Consider the following 25,262-nt stretch of genomic DNA (forward strand, 5'->3'; position numbering starts at 1 on the left):
TTCAGGAACTCAGGCTGAGGGAAGGCAACTTAATTCAAATGCATGGCCTCAGTGAAGGAGGGGGGAAGTACCTTGTCACCTGAAACTATGTGGTCCATCTCACGTTCCACCTCACAGACAAGCTAGACTATGATGCCTCCTCTTAAACTATTTCATAACAAAACACATTTTGTTTGAAAGCCAAATGTTTGCTTCATTAGAGCAAAGAACAATTACAATTTAGCAGCAACAGAGAACACAACTCCTGATTTAACTAAGGGAAAGAGAAGAGTGTTAAAGCGTCTCAATGAGGACAGCAAAAGATTCCCAGATCTGAGTATATCATATTATGAGTGTGATTCCTCAACCACCACTCCATTTGGTAGCCAGGAAGAAGGCAAAGGTAGCTGTGATGGGAACTGGAAAGAACTCCTCTGCCCTCTGCCCCTCCTGCCAGGCCCCCTTAGCAACTCTGGCTCCAGTGCTTCACTCCAGAGTGGAGGCACAGCCGGGGCTGAACCAGATGCACACCCATAGTGTGTCTCCCTCTGGCTCAGAATACATTCATAAGGAAACTCAAGTCAAGGAAGAAACTAAGTGTTCTGGTTATGGCTACAGCCATGTGATCCACCAGTAATGTGTCCCTCATTTCATTCCAGATCTCTTGAGGCAGAAACGCCATCTGAGCAGCTGATTTCATACTATTTTCTTTAGAAAAATTCTCCAAATTAGTTGACTACAGAACGAAATGTGTGTGAACATTCACTCCTGCCCTCCCCATATACATATACAGACATACAATAGAAACACACACTCTGAGTTGTCAAGATGATATATGCTGCTGAAATGCCTATCAGGTTACTTCTTGTTTAAGAATAAAGTTTGACTAATTATTCTCCAAGTATGGATTAGGCCCTAGCAAACTTGTATCAATACAGTTTGAAAAGACAGCAACAAAAGTTTTAGATAGAGGCTATCTTAAGGGCTTTCTTGATGGATTTGGTTAAGGTGTATAATTTAAAAACAGGCATATCATTATGGATTATAAAAATAGAAATGTATATATTTGTTAATACATATTCACAGCTTATGCTGGAATGGCTCACAGGAGAAATCATGGTTCATGCAGAAAATAAACATTGCTCAAGTAAATATAAAGAAATAAGATTAGGTCCATAAAGGCTGAGAACTTACAGTCAGTAATCAGCCCATTTGGTTTCTCTTTGTAGGGCAATCAAAAACATGGAAGGAAGTGACACCTAAACACACATACACATATAATTACATGGATTACATGGAAAGAATATAAATTAACCAATAAAGCAATGTGGAGCTGAGGTGCAAAAATATAATCTTCACTCATCCTCTCTACTTGGGTGCTTTCAAGCATTGCGACATGTTAAATGCCATGGGTGGCAATACCAACCAGAATAGGTCTGAATGTTTGTAAATTTTCTAAGTGTTGAAAATTAAAGCAAAATCCTTTGAGATCTATGATCACACATTTTGGTAGAAATCGCAGATTTACAGAGATGACTGAGCAGTAGGTAGTAAATGGAGCCAAGAAGTACAATCTTCCCTATTCATCCTCCGTAGGAATCAGAATATTGGCTTCAGTCACTGACTCATCATTTTATTTGATCTTCACCCTGAGAAATAAAGTTACCAATGTAAGAATGTTTTTAAAGTCAATGAAGTTTAGTTAATCTGTTTTAAAATGCATGAATTAAAAAAAAAATTAGTATCTACAGGAAGGCTATTTTAAAATACAGACTGAAAGAAAACTGATTTGGCTTTTTTTCATTAATTCAATTTAGATTAAGACAAATGTTACCTCATCTAATAAAAGTTATAAAAAGCCAATCCTTCAGTTTTATAAAAAAAATTTTTTTAATATAAAAAGTTTATAACATTTCCCATAACTATTTCAAGGGTTCCCAAAGCAATCACAATGATGAAGAAATTAACACATGACATCTTCATTCTAAAACCTTTATAGTCTCTGCAACAAATGGCGCTGAGACAACTGTATATTCACATGCCAAAGAATTAAGCTGGATTTCTATCTCACATCATATAGAAAAATTAACCCAATAGATCAATGACCTAAACATAAAGCCTAAAACCATAAACCTCTTAGAAGAAAACATAGGGGCAAATCTTCATGACCTTGAATTTGGCAATGGATTGTTAGATATGTTCACCCAAAGCATGAACAACATTAAAATAGATAAAATGGACTTCCTCAAAATTAAAGTCTTTTGTGCACCAAAGGACAATATCAAGAAAGTGAAAAGACAACCTACAAAAGGCGAGACATAGCTGTAATCATATATCTGATAAAGGTCTAGAATTCAGAATAAAGAACTCTTACAACTCAACAACAAAATGAAAAACAACTCAATTAAAACATGGGTAAGGGACACAAAGAGACATTTTTTCAAAGAAGATATACAAATGGCCAACAAGCACATGAAAAGTTGCTCAATATCATTAGTCATTAGGGAAATGGAAATCAAAACCACAATCAAATGTCACTTTACTAGGAAGGCTACAGTTTTCAAAAATAGAAAATAAAAAGTATTGGCAAGACACAGCAAAATGGGAAACTTTACATACTATGGTGGTAATGTAAAATATTTCAGCCACTGTGGAAAACAATTTGTGGTTCCTCTAAAAGTTAAATATCGAATTACCATATGACCCAGCAATTCCACTTCTAGGTATATACCCAAAACAACTGAAAACAGGTACTTAAATACATACTGGAACATGTATGTCTATAGTAGCAACTGTTCACAACAGCCGAAGGTAGAAAGAAATATCCATCAATGGATACATGGATAAAGAAATTGTGGGACACACACAATGGAATATTATGCAGTCACAAATTGGAATGAAGCACTGATACATGCTACAAAGTGGATGAACCCTGAAGAAGCCAGACACAAAAAGTCACAGACTTTTATACGAAATGGTAACTGCTAATGGGTTTGGAGTTTTCTTTGGGGTGATGTTTTCTAACCAAACAGAGGTGGTAGTTATACAACACTATGAATGTCCTAAATGCCTCTGAACTGTTACTTTAAAATGATTAATTTTATGTGAATTTTTCCTTAATTAAAAAAAAAAATCCTTACAGTGATGGGCTACTGTACTAGATAGAGCCTGAACTAGGTAAGGACAGGTTCTACCATTATAGCTCTGTGACCTTGGACACCTTACCAAGCAGCACCTGTGCTATTTATTCATCTATAAAATAAAAAGCACAATTATACTTAACACAATTACTGGAGGAAATAATTAAGATAAATATAAGTGAAAGTACTTTGTAAATCAAAATCAAAATCAAAGGTAGTTATTAGTAACAATAACTAGGGAATTCCCTGGTGGTCCAGGGGTTAGGACTCAGTGCTTTCACTGCCGTGGGCCCAGACTGGATCCCTGGTTAGGGAACTGAGATCCTACCAGCTGTGCAGCGCAGTCAAAAAACTAGGATGGTATGCTCTCATTTACTGAGTAAGTCTACTTTTAAAACTTTCCATGAATTTATCAGTTGCTCTTTATAGACTCCATGTATAACACATTTCAATATTTAGAATCTAACGCCATTTCACTTATTAGTGTATTACAAATGACATCAACATTTTATCTTATTTGAAGACATAGCAAGGACAGTGGTCAACAGAAAGCCTACTTTAAGTCACTCCTCTAAAGATAAACTCTCCCATGTACTGTACTCACAGGAATTGCTGTTGGCATCTGTCTTCCCAGTTTTCATGTGCCTGCTTGAGTTCTGCTGAGATTTGCTCTGCTCTTCTCCAGTGAGTAGGGCCTTTATTTCAGAAGGGATTTTCCCTTGGTCCATTGCCATGCACCACTGCTTGTACTAAAATATGTAAGACATACGTAAGTAAAATTTTACTAGTTGAGTTCAGCAACCACAGGTAGAAATCCTAGATGTAAGAACTCCCACAACTAGCGGTCAAATTGGCTGCTGGGAATCCCAGCTTCTGTTGTATTCCTATTGATAGCCTTGAGGCTGCTATCTTCAGAAGAGGGTGAAAAACTACTGCTGGATCTTCTTGTGATGTGCTGAAATACTGCTCAGATTAAAAAGACCCCTCTAGCTAAAAGAACATCTCTCCATGGAGTACCACTCATTAGAATTCATCTCTTTTTGCTGTCACATTATTATTTCTACTCCTACAATAAATTTGTAATTTCCTTTCTCTATTTCATAAATATTCACTAAACATCTACTTTCTACCAGAGTGTGTACTATGGACTTTGGGGGTATCAAAGACTAATCAGTCCAAAGATAATGTCCTCCAGTGCCTTACAGTGCAGAAGGTGAAAAATAATTTATAAGTCAAATTCAATGTATTAAAAAATCTACTGAATAGTGTACATCTAGACTCTCTTCACACCCCAACTTAATTTTCTTACCTTCTAAAAAGTAGCCTGCGGTAGCCTGTCCCAGTTTTGTAATGATCATGTTAGTATTCTCTCTCTCTTTCCCAATCTGTCACCTCCTCCCCTGAGCTCACAGTACTAATGGGGGTCCCTATTCTCTTTTACTTATTCTCTTTTATATGTCTACAGCCACTGCCTGAAGTCTGAATGAATGAATGAATGAATGAATGAATAAAAACAGGCTAAATACTATCATACTATGCATATTTGTACATGCTGTTATCCTGCTTTTTCCACGTAGCAATATATCGTGTCCCCCTACATCAGTAAATACGTAGGTGCACTGTGATTTCCATGGGGTGCAAAGCAGTGCAGTATATGAATGTAGTATAATGTAACCAATCCTTGACTGTTGAGCATCTGGGTTATTTTCGATTTTTTTTTTTCCTATCATAAACAATCCCTTAAAGAAACAGTCACTTTCCATTTCCCATCAGCAATGTATGAAAATGTTTATTTGCCTGTGTGCTGGCTAACAGATTAATATGCTTTCCCAAGTTCATCAACTAGATAGCTACAAAACTGGTATCTTCATGTTTTAATACAGCTTAGGTTGACTGTTTCATGCATTTATTGACAGACTTTCTTACCATTTCCAGTTCCTCTCTGAGGGCACAAATGGCTCTTTCCCGACTGGATACCAACTCTTCCAAATACTGATACCTCAGTTTTTTTCTGGCCCGGCACTCTCTTGCACTCTGCCGGCTCCTCTCGAGTTTTGCCTTCAAGTCAATTTTGGCTGGCTTTCGGCCACGTTTGCCGGGCTTCTTCACTTTACCTCCAACCACCTTCAGCAAGAGAGAGAAGCAGTAATTTTCTTCTTAGTTCTGCGTCTAGGAAAGTGACTACAGCTGCATATTAGCAAGGAAAACATTTACAAATAAATAAATGGAGCCTGTGGAACTTTTAAGAAAGCATAATCCCATCAAATGCCTTATGATTCTTTGCTTCATAATTTCTGTTTCTGATACTTTTGATACCATGAATGTGAGAGAAGAAATAGTGTAGGTTTTCATTATTTCTTCAATAATAAACTTTTTTAAATAATAAACTTTACAGAGCTTAATAGTAAACTTTATGAACCATACATAGCTAGATAATAAAAAACTAGAAGATTGCCGTTAAATATTTTGTTCTCAAAGAATTTTTATTGACGTAAAGTAATAAGTAAAAAAATTAATATTGAAAATTGTACATTCAGTATGATCTCAATCTTATAAAACAACACACAAAAGGAAGGATCTTAACAAAAGGTCAGGGAGGATTTCTCTGATAGGTGTGATTATAAAAAGCTTTTTTTCTCATCTGTATTGTTTATGATTTTTAAATATTTACAATTAGAAAAGTATAAAATTTGTATGTAAAATTATGTGTATAAGTAAATAAGTATCCTAAGCAATCTGGCTATCAATTCCCTCTTCAAATTTGTTGAGCCCAAAGGAACACCCAAGAAGTCCCTGAAATCTTCTGGATAATTCTCTCCTGTTTTTAGAAGTCTATAATTATAACCCTAGACTGTCTCAGGAGATTTCTACCTGCTCCCACTGGTGTCACAGACATCGTCTCAATATCCCTGTTATTCATTTACCTGCATAGGCACAATTTTTTGGTGACTGCCAAAGTAATTTTAATCTTCTTCTGTTTAGCTTTGGAACCTCCCCAAGTTCTTATACAAGATGTAACTATGATATAAAGATGATGAATTTTGAAATACATGAAACTGAACCTATACATCAAATGAGTTTCCTTTAAAGGAGCCACTTTGAAGGGGTGCGTTGATTCCAATGAATAAGCTTTCTTGAAAACTGCTTTTAGAGCCAGTTTCTTAAAAGCCACAACAAAATATGCCGTATTACTTTCGAATGATAACGTTATTTTTTAAATTCCCAAACAATCTGATGGTCTGCTTTGTTTATCTGACGAGATTCCAAATGATGTCTAGTTCTTTCTGAAAATTACCCTCAGAGAATAAAAATGTCGCAACTTCAGTACACTGAAAGGAATACTGCTGAAGCTTTAAAGGCAATCCTAAAAGAGAAGATTCAAAACTCAAACACTAGCAAGGTCATTGGAATAAATGTAGAAGCCTTACCAGGTAACAAAACTAGAACGATCAGTCTTCATTTGGATATAACAACTCTGATTTGTTTGTGTGTTTGGAATCATTTTTTTAAAAATATTTATTTGGTTGCGCCAAGTCTTAGTTGAGGCTTGCAGGCTCTTTAGTTGTGCCATGCACACTCTTAGCTGTGGCATGCATGTGGGATCTAGTTGCCTGACCAGGGATCAAACCCAGGCCCCCTGCATTGGGAGCGCGAAGTCTTAACCACTGTGTCACCAGGGAAGTCCCTGGAATCATTATTAATACCATAAACCAACAGTGCCCAGTACCCTATCGGATCATTATTTGGTATCACGGTTAGGTCAGGAAAACCAAACTTCAAATATGAATCAGCTACATTTACCAGAAACTGTGTCATAACATGATGGCTAACCACTGCATCTAGCATTTTATAGGGTGGTTCTAAAATGAGGCTGAATACTCTGAGGCTCTGGGAAAAAAAATCCTTTCCACCACCATCTTAAAAGCTTCAGTACTACTCTCAAATTACTTTCAACTTTTCAAAAACTGGTCTTTTAAAGCTTTTCTATTCTACATCATCATGTTTTGATTCCAATATAGTAATATATACTTCAGGAAACTGTTCTTCAAAATCAAATATATGATCAGCAACTGCAGGATAACCAGTTGATCCAGATATTACTATGGGCTAAATTTTAAATTATGTTTACATTGCATCAGCTGCACAATTTTAATAAAGTATTTTGAAATCACCCCAGACTAAAACAAATTTTAATTTGTATTTTGCTATTGATACAGTTTTTAAAAAGCAATATGTTTACAGCCTAAACTCATGTCTATAGTGAAATAAATTGTAATCACATCTATATGTAGTAAAACGAGTCATCAATCATATACCATTATAATCCAATAACTCACATATTACTGTTTTTAATTAATTCAGGAATGGAATTCAGGAATGGCTGCCTTTGAGAAGCCAGCAAGAACACACAGTGTACTGTACAGACTTCACTGATTTTTTACACAAACTTAGCATAGTCATAAAAATCAAACAGAAGGTATAAACCTTTGTTTAGTTTTCATGGTAGCAAAATATTTAAATTGGAACTATTTTATGCCTTTTTTTTTTAAATTAGAAAGGCATAATAAATGAATCCAGGGTTCCTGCATTTTATGTCATCTGTAAAGTTATATTTAAGACTACATAACCACTACTCTAGCTTAATTTTTCCTTAGTAATAGACTGAATTACTGGCTTTTGGTGTCAGCTAAAATCTGATTAGTGTGCCAGTTTTCAAGAGAGTCAAGCACATCACAGGATTACTGTAAATCTTGAGTAAAATAATGTATGAGAGCACTCTGCTAAAAAAAATGGGGAGGGTATTATACAAATATAGGTTAGTATACTAGTTGTCTTAACAACTGAACTTTACATATTTCATAAGCCATAAAGATTGGGGAACGGATAATGGAAGTTAATCAGAAATGAGGAACCAAGGGACTTCCCTGGTAGTCCAGTGGGTAAGATTCGGTGCTCCCAATGGAGGGGGCCCGGGTTCGATCCCTGGTCAGGGAATTAGATCCCACCAGGGAATTAGATGCATGCTGCAACTAAGACTTCACATGCTGCAACTAAAGATTCCACATGCTGCAACTAAAGATTCCGCATGCTGCAACTAAAGATCCCGCGTGCCACAAAGAAGACTCAGCACAGCCAAAATTAATTAAGTAAAAAAAACTCAGAAATACACGCTGTATTAAAAAAAAAAAATGAGGAACCAGAAACTAAAACTGAAATCAACCTCACAAATTCCTTAAATATATCTGAGCCCAAAATTAGTCCTACCATTTTCTTAGAATTTTCACAAACTCAATCATAACCACATTGTCCCCTAGCTCTCTCTTATTCTGTGAGGAAGCACATTAATGTGGCTAAATAAAAGTACTGATTTCTACACACCAACACAAACTCCAAAGAAAACTATGAAAATAACCCCCAAAGTTAACTTTTTTTCTGCTGTAGTTTTATTTCTACCAACATAGGTCCACATGAAAATTTAAACTGCTGTTTTTAAAACAGTGTACCCCTTTGTCCGCTATCTATTTTACCTCCTTTTCCTCCCCAAAACACATTTGTGAGATGGGGACCGAAGGTCCTAAGGGAAACACTCACAAGGTCTGTCTCCCTAACCCCACCACAACTAAGAAAAGCAACCTGCCAGCCATTGATTTTGTCTTTCTCTGCACGAAGAACTTATTTCACAAAGGTAGGCTATTAGAGATATTAGATTTCAGTAGGGCCTCTGAAATTCTAAGTCTGTCTTCATTATATGTTAAAAATGTTAAAGTGAGAAAGAATGAAGGTCCTACTTTTCTGTTAACTGTTTTTAACACTTTCTCCTTTGAGATAAGCTAAAACTAAAGGTCATGATTTTTAGAAAATAAACACCAAGGACTGTCTCATATTTTACCTTAGTACATAATAAATATGACAGATAAAACACAAAAGACATTCCTAAGTACCCAATGAGTCATAAAAGAGATCACAAGGGAAATCAGGAAAATACCTGGAGATGAAAAGGAAAACACATCATACCAAACTGTTACCAGATAACAGCTAAAGCAGTGCTCAGAAGTAGCCATAAACACCTACATTAATAAAGAAGAAAGATTTTAAAACCAGTAACCTAACTTCCTACTCTAAGAAACTAGAAAAAGAAGAGCAAGTTAAACCCAAAACAAGTAGATGGAAAGAAATAATAAATATCAGACTAGAGATAAACAGAGAATGGAAAAACAATAGGGGAAAAAATATCAATAAAACCAAAAGTTGGTTCTTCAAAAAGACTGACAAAAGTGACACACCATTAGCTAGACAGACCAAGAGAAAACATTCAAATTCCTAAACTCAAGACTGAAGGAGAAGACATCACTATTACCTTTAACCAAAGTAAAAATGGTTTCACAGGAATACTATAAAAAATTGCCAAAAAACTAGATAACCTAGTTGAGATGGACAAATGAAACAAATTTCTAGAAAGACACAAAGTAGCAAGACTGACTCAAGAAGACATAGAAAATCTAAAAAGACCTATGACAAAGAGACTGAAAGAGTGATTTAAAAATTTCCCACAAAGAAAAGTCCAGGTCCAGATGACTTCACTGGTAAATTACCAAACATTTAATGAATTAACACTAATTCTTTAAAAACTCTTCCAAAAAGCAGAAGAGGAAAGAATATTTTCCCAATTCATCCTATGAGCCAATATTAGCCTAATACCAAAACCAAAGATATAAGAAAGCTATAGAAAAATCTTCAATAATATACTAGCAGACTAAATCCAACAGTATACACCATAACAATGTGACTTATCCCAGGAATAAAGGCTGGTCTACAACTGAAAATCAATTACTGAAATACACTGTATCAATAGGGAAAAGGACAAAAATTACATGTTCATCTCAACAGACTCAGAAAAAAGCACTTGACAAAATCCACACTCTAATATAATTAAAAAAAAAAAACCCTCAAAAAACTAGGAATAGAAGGGAACTTCTTCAACCTGATAAATGGCATCTATGAAAAAACCACAGCTAACATCATTTAAAGGTGAAAGACTGAATACTTTCCCCCAAAGATCAGAAACAAAACAAGAACTTTAGTCTTCTCTTGTCACTTCTATTCAACATTGTATTGGAGGTTCTAGCCATGGCAATTAGGCAAGAAAAAGAAAGAGAAGGCATTCAGATTACAAAGGAAAAAGTAAAACTATTTCTATTTGAAGATATGATCTTATATATAGAAAATCCTAAGTATCCCACAAAAAACTATTAGCGCTCATAAATGCAAACAAGGTTGCAAGATATAAGATCAATTTACAAAAATCAGCTGTTTCTATACACAATGAACAAGCTGAAAATGAAATTATGAAAACATTTCATTTAGAATAGCATCAAAAAAAAATACAACGCCTAGGCATAAATTTAATAAAAGACGTGCAGGGACTTCCCTGGTGATCCAGTGGTTAAGAATCCGCCTTCCAATGCAGGGGACAGGGGTTCAATCCCTGGTCGAGGAACTAAGATCCCATATGCCACAGGGCAACTAAGCCTGAGTGCCACAACTACAGAGCCCATGCACTCTGGAGCCTGTGCGCCACACCTAGAGAGCGCACATGCCGCAACAAAAGATCCCACCTGGCGCAATGAAGATCCAGTGTGGCGCAATGAAGATCCAGCGTGCTGCAACTAAGATCTGACACAGCTTAAAATTAAAAAAAAAAAACAAAAAAAGGGCAAGACTGGTATATTGAAAACCACAAAAATCACTGTAAGAAATTAAAGATCTAATAAAAAGAAAGACATTCCATGTAAATGGACTGGTAGACTTAATATTGTTGACAATATTCCCCAGATTGAGCTACAGATTCAACATAATTCCTATCAAAATTCCAACTGATTTTTTTGCAGAAATTGACAAGATAACCCTAAAATTCACATGGAAACACAATGGACCCAAAAAAGACAAAACAATCTTGAAAAAGAACAAAGGTGAAGGACTCACACTTTCTGATTTCAAAACTTATCAGCTACAGTAATCAAGATGGTGTGGTACTGGCACAAGGAGAGACATACAGATCAATGGAAAAGAACTGAGAATCCAGAAATAAACCTTTATGTTTATGGTCAATCGATTTTCAACAAGGTGCCAAAACAACAGAGAAATGGGGAAAGAATGGTCATTTCAATAAACAGTGCTAGAACAACTGGATATCCACAAAGAAAAATTAAGTTGAATTCCTACAACATACCACACACAAAGATTAACTCAAAACAGAACAAAGGTCTGAATGTAAGAGAGATAACTACAAAACTCTTAGAGAAAAACACACAAATAAATCTTTGTGACCTTGTATTTAGTCAATAGTTTCTTAGGAATGACATATCAAGCAACAAAAGAAAAAATAAATTGGACTTCACAAAATTAAAAATTTTCTGCATCAAAGGAAACCATCAAGGTGAAAACACAATCCACCGAATGGGAGAAAATATTTGCAAATCATAGATATAAGGGACTTACATCCAGAATATATAAAGAACTCTCACAACTCAACAATAAAAAGATAAATAATCCAATTAGAATGTGGGCAAAGTATCTGAATAAACATTTCTCCAAAGAAGATATACAAATGGCCAATAAGCATATGAAAAAATGCTTAACATCATTAGTCATTAGGAACTATGAATCAAAATCATGAGATAACACTTTAAATGTACTAGGATGGCTATATAATCAAAAAGCCAAGATCAAGAATTGGTACAGATGTGGAGAAATGGAACCCTTATACATTGCTGGTGGGAATGTGAAATGGTGGCCACTCTGGAAAACAGTCTGGCAGTTCCTCTAAAATATGAAACACAGAATTACCATATGACTCAGCAATTTTACTTCTAGGTATATCTCAAAAAGAAATGAAAACATATGTCCACATAAGAACTTGTACACAGATGTTCAGAGCATCATCACTCATAATAGCTAAAAAAATGGAAACAACCCAAATGTCCATCAATTGATGAATGGATAACAAAATGTGGTATATCCATACAATGGAATATTATTCAACCACAAAAAGGAATGGAGTACTGATACACGGTATAACATGGGTGAACCCTGAAAACATTATGCCAAATGAAAGAAGCCAAATACAAAAGGCCATGGACTTTTATGACTCCATTTACATGAAATGTCTGGAATAGGCAGTCTATAGCAACAGGAAGTTGATTAGGGAAGGGGAAGGAGAGAACAGGGAATGACAGCTAAAGGTTTTGTTATTTCTTAATTAATAGACTTTGTTTTCTAGAGCTTTTTTCAGTTCACATGAAAATTCAGCAGAAAGTACAGAGAGTTTCCATATATTCCCTCTCTATGTGTCTGCACAGTTTCACCTATTAACATCTTGCATTTGTGTGGTACATTTGTCACAACTGATGAACCCCGTGTTGATGTATTATTAATAAGTAAAGTCCATTGTTTACTTAAGGGTTCACTCTGTGTTGCACAATTCTATGGGTTTTGACAAATGCATCATGTCATTTATCTGCCATTAGAGTATCATACAGAATATTTCCATTGCCCTAAAAATCTCCACACTCTACCTATTCCTCCCTCTCTCTCCCCTGAAAACTTAGCAACCACTGACCTTTATTACTCTACAGTTCTGCCTTTTCCAGAATGTCATATAGTTGGAGTCATAGAGTATGTAGCCTTTTCAAACTAGCTTCTTTCACTTAGCAACATGCATTTATGTTTCCTCACACCTTTTTGTAGCTTAATAGCTCATTTCTTTCTATTGCTAAATAATATGAATAACATTCCATTATGTGGGTATAACAGTTTGTTTATAAGGGTTTCTTCTGGGATGATGAAAATATTCTGGAATTAGATAGTGGTGATCACTGTACAACTCTGTGAATACACTAAAAAATCAGAATTGTATACTTGAAAAGGATGAACTTTATGGTATGGGCTATTTTTAAAAATGACATGAACCTTAGAGAGCAAAAAGAATAGCAGCAAAGGAAGAATCAAGGTGGCACAGAGACACAAGCAGATGAGAAAGAACAGGATGGAAGGGAGGGGTCAGGCATAAAGCTCCTAATTTATGAGTTTAAAAAGGCGGAGAATTAAGATAAAACTACTGCATTCAGCCAAGAGGGAGTTCCTGATGCCATAGGCTCCCCAGTCAACGGGCCTAACTTCCGTGGAAAGAGGAGGTGTGATTGTAGGTGCATGCCTTTTAGGGGTATCTTCAAATGAGGAAGACTCCAGAGTCCAGATTAAATCCTATTCCAAAGATTCTTGGATCATTTTACTTCAGCTTTTTAGGAACAAAGAACAAAAAAATTCAAAGCTAAATCAGGCCATGCAGGGAGCGAGGCCTTGAGCTAGGCCTCCACATGTCAGCTCAAATTATTTCACACTACTTTGGGGGAGGTAAACACTATTATCCACATCTTTTTCAGGTAAAGAGAGGGAAATTAATTTCTTTATTTAACAGCCATCTGTTGAACACTCACTTTGCCCCAAACACTGTCAAACTCTAGGAGTATTAATATAAGAAGGTAGGGTCCTTACCTTTAATGTATTTAGACTGGTGAAATGTAGCAGACATGAAATAACATTATAAAGGGCAGGATATCAGTGTATACAGTAGTGCTGCTGGCAGAGGGATGCACACGCGCGCGTGTGCACACACACAGATCCTTTTCACGGAGACACAATTTTAATCCACAGATTTTCAATGTCAGAGCAGAACCTAGAACCCAAGTCCCCTGATTAGCATCATAGCAACTCGTCACAAGACGACTCACTATCGTCAAGCATGACTATTTCCCCTCCAGATTCCTATGCAGGACTCATGAACCTGAACATACATATAATTCCCTGGAAATGCTCTAAAATGGACAGATGCTTTATACATACTGCTGTATTAATGCTAGTCACTCATTTAGTGACTGGATTCATTTAATCCAGCTCACTGTGACATGAGTCACTTGATGGAAGGCAATGGTGAGGAGGTTAACTAACAAACTTTTTCATTTTATGCTTTTTAAAAATTTCCCTCTGCTGCTGTGACTCTCTGTGCCCACCCACTGAAGTCACACCAATGTATTCCTTTGCAGCATCTCTGATTTAGCTCTTCTTCTGTATTCCTACCACCTACATTACCACCCTACCTACAGAGTATTACCATGGCTTCCCAGTGGTCTCCCTCCTTTCCCAACCCTTACCTCCCTGGTTAATCTACCTGGCAAAGAGCTTCCAAATTAACCTTTCTTTTCAGCTTTTTTTTTTTTTTCTTTTCAGCTTATTAAAATAACTTTAGTGTATTTTTCTTCATTGTAAAAAAGTAATACCTGATCATTATAGAAAGAATAAACTTTAATGGCCCTTTGGCCATGTCACGCTCCAGCTCCAGAGAAGACCTCCAGCTCAGCACTGCTTACTAGGTCACCAAATTCAGTATACTAGTTTCCTGTGGCTGCTGTAACAATTGCCACAAACTTGGTGGCTTAAAACGACATAAACGTATCCTCTCTATTCTGGAGGCCAGAAGGTTGGTAGGGCTGCGCTCCCTCTAGAGGCCCTGGGGAGTAGCCATCCTTTCCCTCTTCCGGCTGCTGGTGCCTGTGAGCATTCCTTCATTTGTGGCCTCATCAGTCCACTCTCTGCCTCTGTGGTTACACTGCCTCCACATCTGTCTGTCGAATCTCCCTCTGCCTCACTCCTAGAAGGACACTTGTCATTGGATGTTGGGCTCACCCAGAGAATCCAAGATAAATTCTTCCTCTCAAACCCTTACCTAAATCACATTTTGGGCCATATAATATTCACTCTTCTACCATATAAAGTGATATCCACAGGTTCCATTAGCACATGGATATATCTTTTTAGGGGCCACCACTCAGCCCACTACTTCTAGGCTCCCGCCTACCAAGCCAATTTTCTCTGTCATTGTTCCCAGCAAGTCATGCCAGTGTCCTTAAGGACCTCCCCCCCTCCCCTGCATTCCTACCTATACTCACCATTACTCTAAATGGTCCCTTTCCACACCCCACCCCTGCCACCCCATCCAAACCAGCAAATAGTGTGCTTTCTTTGGTTAGGATCCCTGGCCCCCTTTCTGTGAAGCTCTTGCTGACAGTCACCTTCTGTCCACACATTTTCTTCTCCAAATTTCTGCAACATATATTCAACATCACACTGAATTTATATATTACACTGTTTTTTTGTTTTTGTTTTTGTTTTTAAGTGGCCTCACAGATTTGAGTTCTATCTCCTCCAAGCAATGTGAGCACCTCAGGCTGTGTTTTCTATTTTTTCTCCAACCCACACTGTATCGGCCCAGAGCCAGGCATTTAAGAGGCATTTATTAAAAGACTGATAATGGAATGAATAAATGCAAAGAAAATTAGCAATATTTTCCAATTTAATTTAAATTGCTATTACTACGACCACCACTACCACCAGCTTATAGAAGTTGTAAAACAAAAAATATATATGTAAAGAAAGAAAACCAAACCTTCCTTATAAAGGATATAAAATCTGAAAAACCAATCAATAACATTATTCCACCACCCTTTTGGCACTTATTTACATCCTAATGCTCCAATTCTTAAGGCAACTCATAAAAGTTTCAAGTTGTTAAGTGTAAGAGAATTACTGCATTTACATGAAGTGGTAGCACCAGCCCCTGCTAAGAAGGAAAACAGCAGGAAAGCTTGTTTCACTTTTCTTTTGAAAACAAAGTGAAATGTGATCTGCCTTCGATTAAAGAAAAATAAGATAGATATGAAGGCGGCCAGCCGCTGCTCTTTACCACTTTAAAGCAGCTATACTTTCATTTGGTGTTAAGGTTCCCATAACTTCCTTCACAGCTGTTGGTTAGGCTTTTTCTCTTTTCTCATTTACCAGATCTTCAGAAAGAGAGAAAGTCTAATCACATCTTCCTGCTGCTAACCCTTCTGCCAGCTTTTTTCCTCAACAGAGGATAAACAAGATAAAGCAGGCATTTCTGACTGAGCATTAACTCCTGCCTCTCCTCTCCCAAGCCCTGATCCTCCTCCCCACCCCTCAGCTATTACTGTTTGAAGCTAAATATAATGCTACATTTATTTTAGCAATGCCCGAAGCTGTTACAAGCTGACTCAGTATGAGTGGTCTACAGACATATCTCATTTTATTCCGCTTCACTTTATTGCACTTCTTACAAATTGAAGGTTTATGGCAACCCTGTGTTGCCAGATGATGGTTAGCATTTCTTAGCAATAAAGTTATTTTTTAATTAGAGTATGTACTTTTTTTCTAGACATAATGCTATTGTATACTTAATAGCTTACAGTATAGAGTAGACATAACTTTTATATGCATTGGGAAACCAAAAAATTCGTGTGACTTGCTTTATTGCAATATTTGCTTTACTCCAGTAGTCTGGAGAGGAACCCACAATACCTCTGAGGTCTGCCTGTATACTCAACTGTCTTTGCTTTTTTCCCACCCACTCTTCCTCAACTGATACATTCTGGTTTCTGCCACATCACTCTGTTGAAATTTCTCTTGCTAAGCTCATAAACAATCTCCTGTTTTTGAAGTTCAATGGATACATTTTTTTTTTCACTACTTACTTTAGATTGAATAACAATCCTTTTTTTTCTGGTTCTCCTATATCACTAACCTCTTCTTTACAGTTTATTTTGCTGAGTCCTATTCCTTGACCTCTTCTGAACATTTTAGAGTTTTCCATTCTCTCTTTAACTCTCTCCTCTGTGCACCTTCATCCTTCAAGGATTTTGTGCTGATCAACCACAACCTACATTGTAATGGTCTCTAGCATGGTCTTCAGCTCAGGCCTTTCTTCTGAGCAATCTAACCAAGCTGGTGAGCTGGTGAGGAGTCACAGAGGACTAGCATTTATTTAAAACCCATTATGTACTAAGTTTTCTCACACTAACTCAATAAGGTTTTATTAACATCCAATTTATAGGTAAAGAAATACAGTTCTGAGGAGATTAAATAATCTGTCTGACATAAATCACAGCAATATTTTCTTAGATCAGTCTCCCAAGGCAATATAAATAAAAGCAAAAATAAACAAACAGCACCCAATGAAACTTTAAAGCTTTTGCACAGCAAAGGAAACCATCAAAAAACCCAAAAGACAACCTACAGAATGGGAGAAAATATTTGCAAACAATGCGAAGGACAAGGGGTTAATATCCAAAATATACAAACAGCTCATGTAACTCAATATTGAAAAAAACCTAATCAAAAATGGGCAGAAGACCTAAACAGACATTTCTCCAAAGAAGACATACATATGGCCAATAGGCACATGAAAAGATGTTCAACATCGCTAATTATTAGAGAAATGCAATCAAAATCACGAGGTATCACCTCACACCTGTCAGAATGGCTAACATCAAAAAGTCTACAAGTAATAAATACTGGAAGGGACTTCCCTGGTGGTCCAGTGGTTAAGAATCCGCCTTCCAATGCAGGGGATGCAGGTTTGATCCCTGCTTGGGGAACTAAGATCCCACATGCAGCGGGGCAACTAAGCCTGAGGCCCTCAACTTCTGAGCACCTGAACCACAACTAGAGAGAAGCCCACCCACCGCAAGGAAGAGCCCACATGCATCGGCGAAAGATACCAAGTGCCACAACTAAGCCTGATGCAGCAAAAAATGAAATAAATAAGAGGGTGTGGAGAAAAAGGAACCCTCCTACACTGTTGGTGGGAGTGTAAACTGATATAGTTACTATGGAAGACAATATGGTGGTGCCTTAAAAAACAAAAACAATATGATGGTTCCTTAAAAAACAAAAATAGAGCTACCATATAATCTGGCAATCCCACTCCGGGATATATATCCAGAAAAGAGGAAAACTCTAATTCAAAAAGATACATGTACCCCAGGGTTCACAGCAGCCCTATGTCAAGTCCATAGCTAAGGTATGGAAATAACCCAAGTGCCTATCAACAGACTATTGGCTAAAGAAGATGCTGCTGTATATATATAAATACACACACACACACACACACACACACACACACAGGAATATTACTCAGCTGTAAAAAAGAATGAACTATTGCCATTTGCAGCAACATGGATGGAGCTAAAGAATATTATACTTAGTGAAGTAAGTCAGAGAAAGACAAATATTATATGATATCACAATGTGGAATCTAAAAAATAATACAAATGAACCTATAAATTTAGACTATGGGATTAACAGATACACACTACTATATATAAAACAGATAAGCAACAAGGACTTACTGTGTAGCACAGGGAACCATATTCAATATCTTGTAATAAACTATAATGGAAAATACTCTGAAAAATGTACATATATACATAAATACACACATATATAAAACTGAATCACTTTGCTGTATACCTGAAATTAATATAATATTGTAAATTAACTATACTTCAATAAAAAATAATAATCTGTCCAAAATCATAATACCTTGAAAGTGGTGGAAATGAGATTTGAACTCTGGTTATACGCCAAAATCCATGTTCTTTCCTAACTGGAGTATCTGCCTCTAGTCTTGTCCCACTTCCTACATCTTTACCCTAATCCAGCCTCCATATAGCCATGAACATTTTTTCTTCAAAAACACAAATATCATCACCTTTGCTTTAAAATCCCTTAATAGCTCCCCAACATTTGTGGTGCCTTGATTTTTAAACAAAATTCAAATTCCCTGGCCCCATTCCCCAAAATTCTGATTCAGTCTTCTTTATTCCACACTTTGAAAAATACTGGCTCAAATTTCTTAGCTTAACTTGCCAAGCAAATCATGATCTGGCCCCTGGTTATCTTTCCATCCTTATCTCTGCCCATGCCTCTATTTGTGCCTTTTGTTCTAGTTCAGGGGTCAGCAAAGTCCAGCCCAGCTGGCAAACCAGAGCCAATCTGTTGCCCGTTTGGGGAAATAAAGTTTTACCTGAACACAGCCACATCCATTCATTACGTTCTGCCTACAGTGGCTTTCATGGTACACCGGCAGAGCTGAGTAATTGCAACAGAGATCCCATGGCCCACAAATATTTACTATCTGGCCCTTTAAAGACAATTCCCCAATTCCTGCTCCAGCTTGTACCAAAATACTTATTTTCCAGTGCAATATGCTTTAGTATAAGATATTCCCTCTTTCCCATTTTCTGAGGGACTCCTATTCTTCCTTACAAATTCATTCCTGCTGTGTGAACCCATGTCTGACATACCCAGTTAGGCATCCATTCTTAGTGCTCCCAAAGCACTTTGCCTCTACTGCCCTCATTTCTTACCTCACCATCCTGTAATGATTTTTCTAATGTCTATCTAGCTCGCTGAAACATAAGCTCCTGAGAAGAACTGTAAACTCTAACTCATCTTTGTATCTCTCCTGTCTAGCACAATGCCTCATACATATTAGGTGTCCAACAGATGTTTGATGATGAATGAATAAATGAACAAACTTTTATGAAAACCTTAAAGAGCAAAACATTCTGAATAAGGTCATTTAAACTTCGATTTCAACTGATATCTGTAGAGGTATCCTAGTTAAAATGTACATGAACCTAGACAGAAAAAGAAGGCACATTTAAAACATTAATATCTACTGTCTAGTTTGGTAAATGAGCTGGCTCTTCTGTCTTGGTCTCCTGGAAAGCATGGATGGAGCAGGAGCACAGAAATGGCAGAAAGTCTGAGCTTTGTGGTACTGCCCAAGAAAGGTAGTTCCAACTGTAGCAAAGGATGGCTAAGTGGCCAACAGGGAGGGACTGCAGGGGCCAAAGGAGAGCTCTGGGAATGTCAAAGAGAATGCCAAGGTAAAATTTTTGTGAGAACCAGCACTACTCAGAACCACTGAATGGAACAAAAGACCTAAGAGGTAAGGACAGTATAAGAAATCTCATTTTCTAATAATCGTGTGGAGTGCAGGTGGAAAGGAAGTATGGAGAAAGGCAGCCTGTGTTAGCATACTGTGGCTAGTGGCTGACCCACTCTCTCACCAGTCCCACTACTGGAACTTGGTGCCCTAAACTGTCAGGCTGGGCAACACAGAATGGTGGTCTTTTACCAGCTTAGTTTGTGGCAGGGGCACAGCTGGTCTAGGCTATTTCAAGTTATTCATTCATTTAATAAACATGAAAGTCAAATATAAAATAAGAAATAAGAGGGGCATTCCCTGGTGGCGCAGTGGTTAAGAAACCACCTGCCAATGCAGAGGACATGGGTTCCATCTCTGATCCGGAAAGATCCCACATGCCGAGGAGCAGCTAAGCCCGTGTGCCACAACTACTGAGCCTGTGCTCTAGAGCCCGCAAGCCACAACTACTGAGCCCACGTGCCATGCTCCTAGAGCCCATGCTCCACAAGAGAAGCCACTGCAATGAGAAGCCCAGGCACCGCAACGAAGAGTAGTCCTCGCTTGACACAACTAGAGAAAGCCTGTGTGCAGCAACAAAGTCCCAATGCAGCCAATAAATAAATGGAATATTACTCAGCCATGAAAAGGAATGAAATTGAACTATATGTAATGAGGTGGATAGACCTAGAGACTGTCATACACAGCGAAGTAAGCCAGAAAGAGAAAAACAAATACTGTATGCTAACTCATATATGTGGAATCTGAAGAAATGGTACTGATGAACCCAGTGACAGGGCAAGAGTAGAGATACAGATGTAGAGAATGGACTGGAGGACACGGGGCTGGGGTGGGGGGCAAAGAGGAAGCTGGGACGAAGTGAGAGAGTAGCACAGACATATTTACACTACCAACTGTAAAATAGATAGCCAGTGGGAAGTTGCTGTATAACAAAAGGAGATCAACTTGATGATGGGTGGTGCCTTAGAGTGCCAGGACAGGGAGGGGGGAGGGAGTCGCAGGAGGGAAGGGAAATGGTGATATGTGTATAAATACAGCTGATTCACTTTGGTGTACCTCAAAAACTGGTACAAGAGTGTAAAGCAAATATATTCCAATAAAGAGCTAAAAAAAAAAAGGTTGCTAACTGCAAAAAATAAATAAAAAATAAACAAATGAATAAGTAAATAAATAAATAAATAAAAAGAAAGAAATAAGAACCCTCTATGATAGTGTCTGAAAATAAAACATTTTGATTTTCTTTGTAATTGAATGCAGCAGGTTAGGGAGAAGAGGCTTTCATAAAAACAAGCACTTTTTTCTAGTAGTGGACACGCAGGTGGGCTCAGATAACCTTTCTCACACAATCTGACAGTTAAGGGCACAGTTTGAGGTCATTTCACACCCTATCCTATTGTCCCTGTCCCATTTGGGAGTATAGGCAGGAGCAGAGGGTAGCATGGAGAAAACACAGCTGCAAACGTCACGCAACAGCGCATACTTAAGAATTACTAAAATGAGCATCTCAGGTGCCTACTGTACTGCGCTAAAGACCAAGGAAGTCAGTAACAGGTAATATAATATGGATAACATTTTTTTTTGGGGGGTACACCAGGTTCAATCATCTGTTTTTATACACATATCCCCGTATTCCCTCCCTTCCTTGACTCCCCCCCGAGTCCCCCCCACCCTGCCTGCCCCAGTCCTCTAAGGCATCTTCCAATGGATAACATTTTTTAAGCGCATATCACGTGTTAGACTCTGTACTTGATGCTTTATATGTGTTGTCTCTAATCCTCAACAAAGCCTGGGAAAAAGGTATTGACCATTTAACAGATAAAATGGAAGCTCAAAAAGGCTAAATAACTTAGCCAAGATTTTTTTCTTTCCCAACTAGCCTAAGTAGAGATCTACTCAATCAGAATTTGAGATCTGCTACTTAGCACTTCCCCAAGCCCCGACTTTCAGATCCAGTGTGTCTCTTGCTTTATTTTTTCCCATTTGCTGTAGTCCGTATACTCTGGCTGGTTGGCTCAATAGAACACACTGATTAATAAATCCCAGGTACATCTAGGACAATCTCCTTAATGCCACTCTGTTGCAATTCAATTCAATTACTATTAACCAGTACTCTATGATGTAACGTACCAGGCACATTGCTAGACACCTGGGAGGCAAAGCTGCACCCCCATTCCAATCTGTCCTGCCCTGACTCCAGGAAACTAGATGACAGAAGGCAGAGAGCTCTTGGTAAACTCATTCATCACCACTGATGAAAACAACTCAGAATACAGAATCTTTATAAAAAGGAAGGTCATCACATCATCATGTTTCCTGACCTGCTCATTCAAATACTGCCTCTCTGTAATTGCTGCTCCTGCCCACTTTGTCCTCTTCCTGTTGCCTGGCCCCTGCTGTCAGCCAGTTTGTCATCTTTTATGCTCTCACTGGCACAATCACCATACTTCCAAGCCCCAAACCCCCCAATCCTCTGCTTCCCTTATACAGGAGAAAATGGAACCTGAGACTCCATCACCCATACATAATGTGAGGGAAAAGTGCGTTTTGTGTGTGAGTGAGTATGTATATACTAGGAGGAGAATACAATTCTGCAGGACTGTAACAACTAGAACACAGGGAAAGGCAGGAGTGGGAGCCTTTTAAAAAGGCTGTTTCATACCTCCTGGCTGCTGAAAGAGCAGTCCAGTCTTGCTGTACATGGCATTTAAATACTACTCATCCACAGCTACGACGTAATCAAAGTGAAAGTAGTGTATTCACAGAGGCACTATCCACCCAGAGACATATGAAGTGGATTTTCTTTTCCATAATCATTCAAGATTGAAGAAACTGCTGGTTTCTAAATACTGTCACAAAAACAAGGAGTTCATAAAGAATGAGAACTGAATTGCTTACCTGTGAACCTTCTAAGAAGTCAGTTATGAATAGTCTACCCCCCCAAATTTAACTTCACTCTTTAGGCAAAACCATAACATTTTCTACCTTCCACTATAGCTTGCTTGTTTTTAGAAATAAATTCTATAGGTAGGTAAAATAACTCAAAATCATATGTATTTTTCTTGAATTTATTTGAGATTACTGAAGACTTTGAGAAGTTATTAAACGTTTCAAAGGTCTGAAAAAGAAACAACTGAAAATTATGGAGAATATACCGTGCAAGTCTCAAACCAAGGACACTGGGGAATATGTTGCTTTAGCATCCTTTCCTAACCATATCTAGGAAACATAATGGATACTGCATTTGGATTTCATTTCAACATTAACACTGAAAGATCAAGCCAGCAAAAGTTGTTATGGAAAATTATCTTCTGATTTTTCTGGAAAACTTTCAGAACTCCGCCTTTCTGCTTGGGAAATACCACTTCCTATTAGGAGGGGTTTGCTACTTCACAAATAAACTGTCCCTCTAGGTGACTCCCAATTCCAGAGTGCTGCCTTGGGCTTTCCCTGCTATCACTTTTCTCAGAGCCTCCTGCAGGAACAGGAAGAGGGGGATAAGACAGAATAACACAAGCAGCACAGAGAAGATGGAAATTTTTTCAGTCCCTATGAGGATGGGTCAAACAAAAACTTGATAGCAGCAGAATGTTACTGGTTAGGTGGAGGCGGAAAGGGTACCCAAATGAAGGGAAAAGCTATCACAAGCAGCATACCCGAGATTGCGGGAATTAAGACCTCTGGAAAGCATAGAGAATGAGTGTCTACCTTGAAACTAGAGTCTGATTCCTTTAAAAAAAAAAAAAAAGAAAAGGTCCAACTTCCTAAACACTAAAATATCGATAAGCTAATGATCAATAAACTATCACTATCTTCATGACGTATAACTGGACAACATTAACGTGAACAAAGGTTACAGACAAGCTATATGAATTAACCAATAATGAATACTGTCAGTCATGTTATCATCATAGGGATAAGTGATCTGAATGGGGAAAGGGGGATGGGGCTGGAATATTAAGGTGGAATAACAAGAAGGAATTCACTGCTTTTCTTGGGAAGGCTTTCTAGAGGTTAGATTCCAGATTCTGGACTAACAGCAACAGGAGCTTAGCAGAGTGTTCCAACCAACCACAGGAAAATAGCTCAGAGGGGGAGTGAACCGATTACATGAATGGGGCATTCAGTAAGGGAGCCTGAGAGAAGAAAAGCGGACCATCAAGGGGAACAGGGCCGGTTCACGGTGTCCTAGTTAAGATCTCCAAAGTGGAGAAAGGCTGCGAGGGGGCAAGGGAAGACGAAAAGAAAAAGCACAGTAATATCTTATCTCGAGAGGACTAGGGTTTGCACTACCTGGAAAAGCTGACCAACAGGCTTGCCCTGGGTGTGATTTTCCAGAGGAGTGGGCCCTTGCTAGAAAAACAGCCCGCTGTTCCCTGAATTCCTGTCTGGGTAGCTGGGGTCATAGCTGGAGGCGCAGGGATGTCTGAGGCATTCCTAGGTGTCTCCTAGGTGTTGGGTGGACTACGGAGCTGAGGCTCAGCGGCGGGTCGGGCACTTAGCGACAAGCAGGCGGCGGCAGCAGCCGCGTGTGCAAACCCCGGGACTTACCTTACTGTCATCCATCTCGGCAGACAGGCCGGCCCGGCCGGGCGCTCCCTCCCCCGGCCCTCCCCCGGCTCAGCCGGCCTGGCCCGGCCCGGCCCCGCCCCGGGGGAAGAAGGGGATATGGTTCTGACTGCCTCCTCCTCTCGCCTAACAGTTCGCTTCCCTGATGCCACAGTCACGGGGACGAGGGACCAGTTCAGGAATGGCAGAGCGGACCCTGGAGGCGACCCAGAACGCCTCCCTTCGCCGCCGCCGCCGCCTCCTCCTCCCCCTCCATGACAGGCTCAGGCTGTGTTTACAGACGCCCTGGAGAGCAGCCCGGACCGGAGAGTGGGCGGGAGCGCAGCGCGCGGATTGGCCGCTTCGGCTGCCATAGCACCGCGGCATTCTGGGGATTGTAGTTTTTCTTACCACCGGCTCTACGCGGCGGACTGGAAAGGAAACTACAATGTCCATAGAGCCTCAGCTAGGCGTCAGTTTTCCAGCCAGCTAGCGCTGCGGGGGAGGAGCCGAAACTACGTTTCCCACGAAGCTCACCCCGGGATGTTTGGGTACCTGAGTTCCAGCGGCCTGGGCGTGGGGATGGGACTGATGGGGTCCCGCAGGGCCAGCCCTAAAGGAGGGGCTCTGGGAGCAGGCCCTCTTCACGAACACCGAGGAAACCCTGAAAGTTATGTATTTTTAATATTCAAACCTCCCCCCCCCCCAAAACAAAACAAAACCAAACCAAAAAA

The 25,262-nt window shown here is 38.8% G+C and overlaps 1 protein-coding gene across 1 annotated transcript; it reads right to left on the reverse strand.

The window, feature by feature from the left end:
- Positions 1–369: 369 nt before the first annotated feature.
- Positions 370–24,825, reverse strand: CREBL2 (cAMP responsive element binding protein like 2). Its single transcript, XM_057703160.1, has 4 exons — positions 24,532–24,825; positions 5,046–5,243; positions 3,724–3,868; positions 370–1,628 (listed from the first exon to the last, which is right to left on the reverse strand). Exons 1-4 carry the CDS (start codon positions 24,544–24,546, stop codon positions 1,624–1,626), a joined length of 363 nt encoding a protein of 120 aa, XP_057559143.1. The 5' UTR covers positions 24,547–24,825; the 3' UTR covers positions 370–1,623.
- Positions 24,826–25,262: the final 437 nt, after the last annotated feature.

This window comes from Hippopotamus amphibius, chromosome 12, assembly GCF_030028045.1.
Source record: "Hippopotamus amphibius kiboko isolate mHipAmp2 chromosome 12, mHipAmp2.hap2, whole genome shotgun sequence".
Classification (NCBI taxonomy): Eukaryota; Metazoa; Chordata; class Mammalia; order Artiodactyla; family Hippopotamidae; genus Hippopotamus; species Hippopotamus amphibius.

What these genes read in the sequence shown, in the direction of transcription:
- CREBL2 (XM_057703160.1), bottom strand. An exon ending in TCAGAGAGGAACTGGAAATG is followed by an intron (nt 3,869 to 5,045) that starts GTAAGAAAGTCT and finishes TACATATTTTAG; the next exon opens with TACAAGCAGTGGTGCATGGC.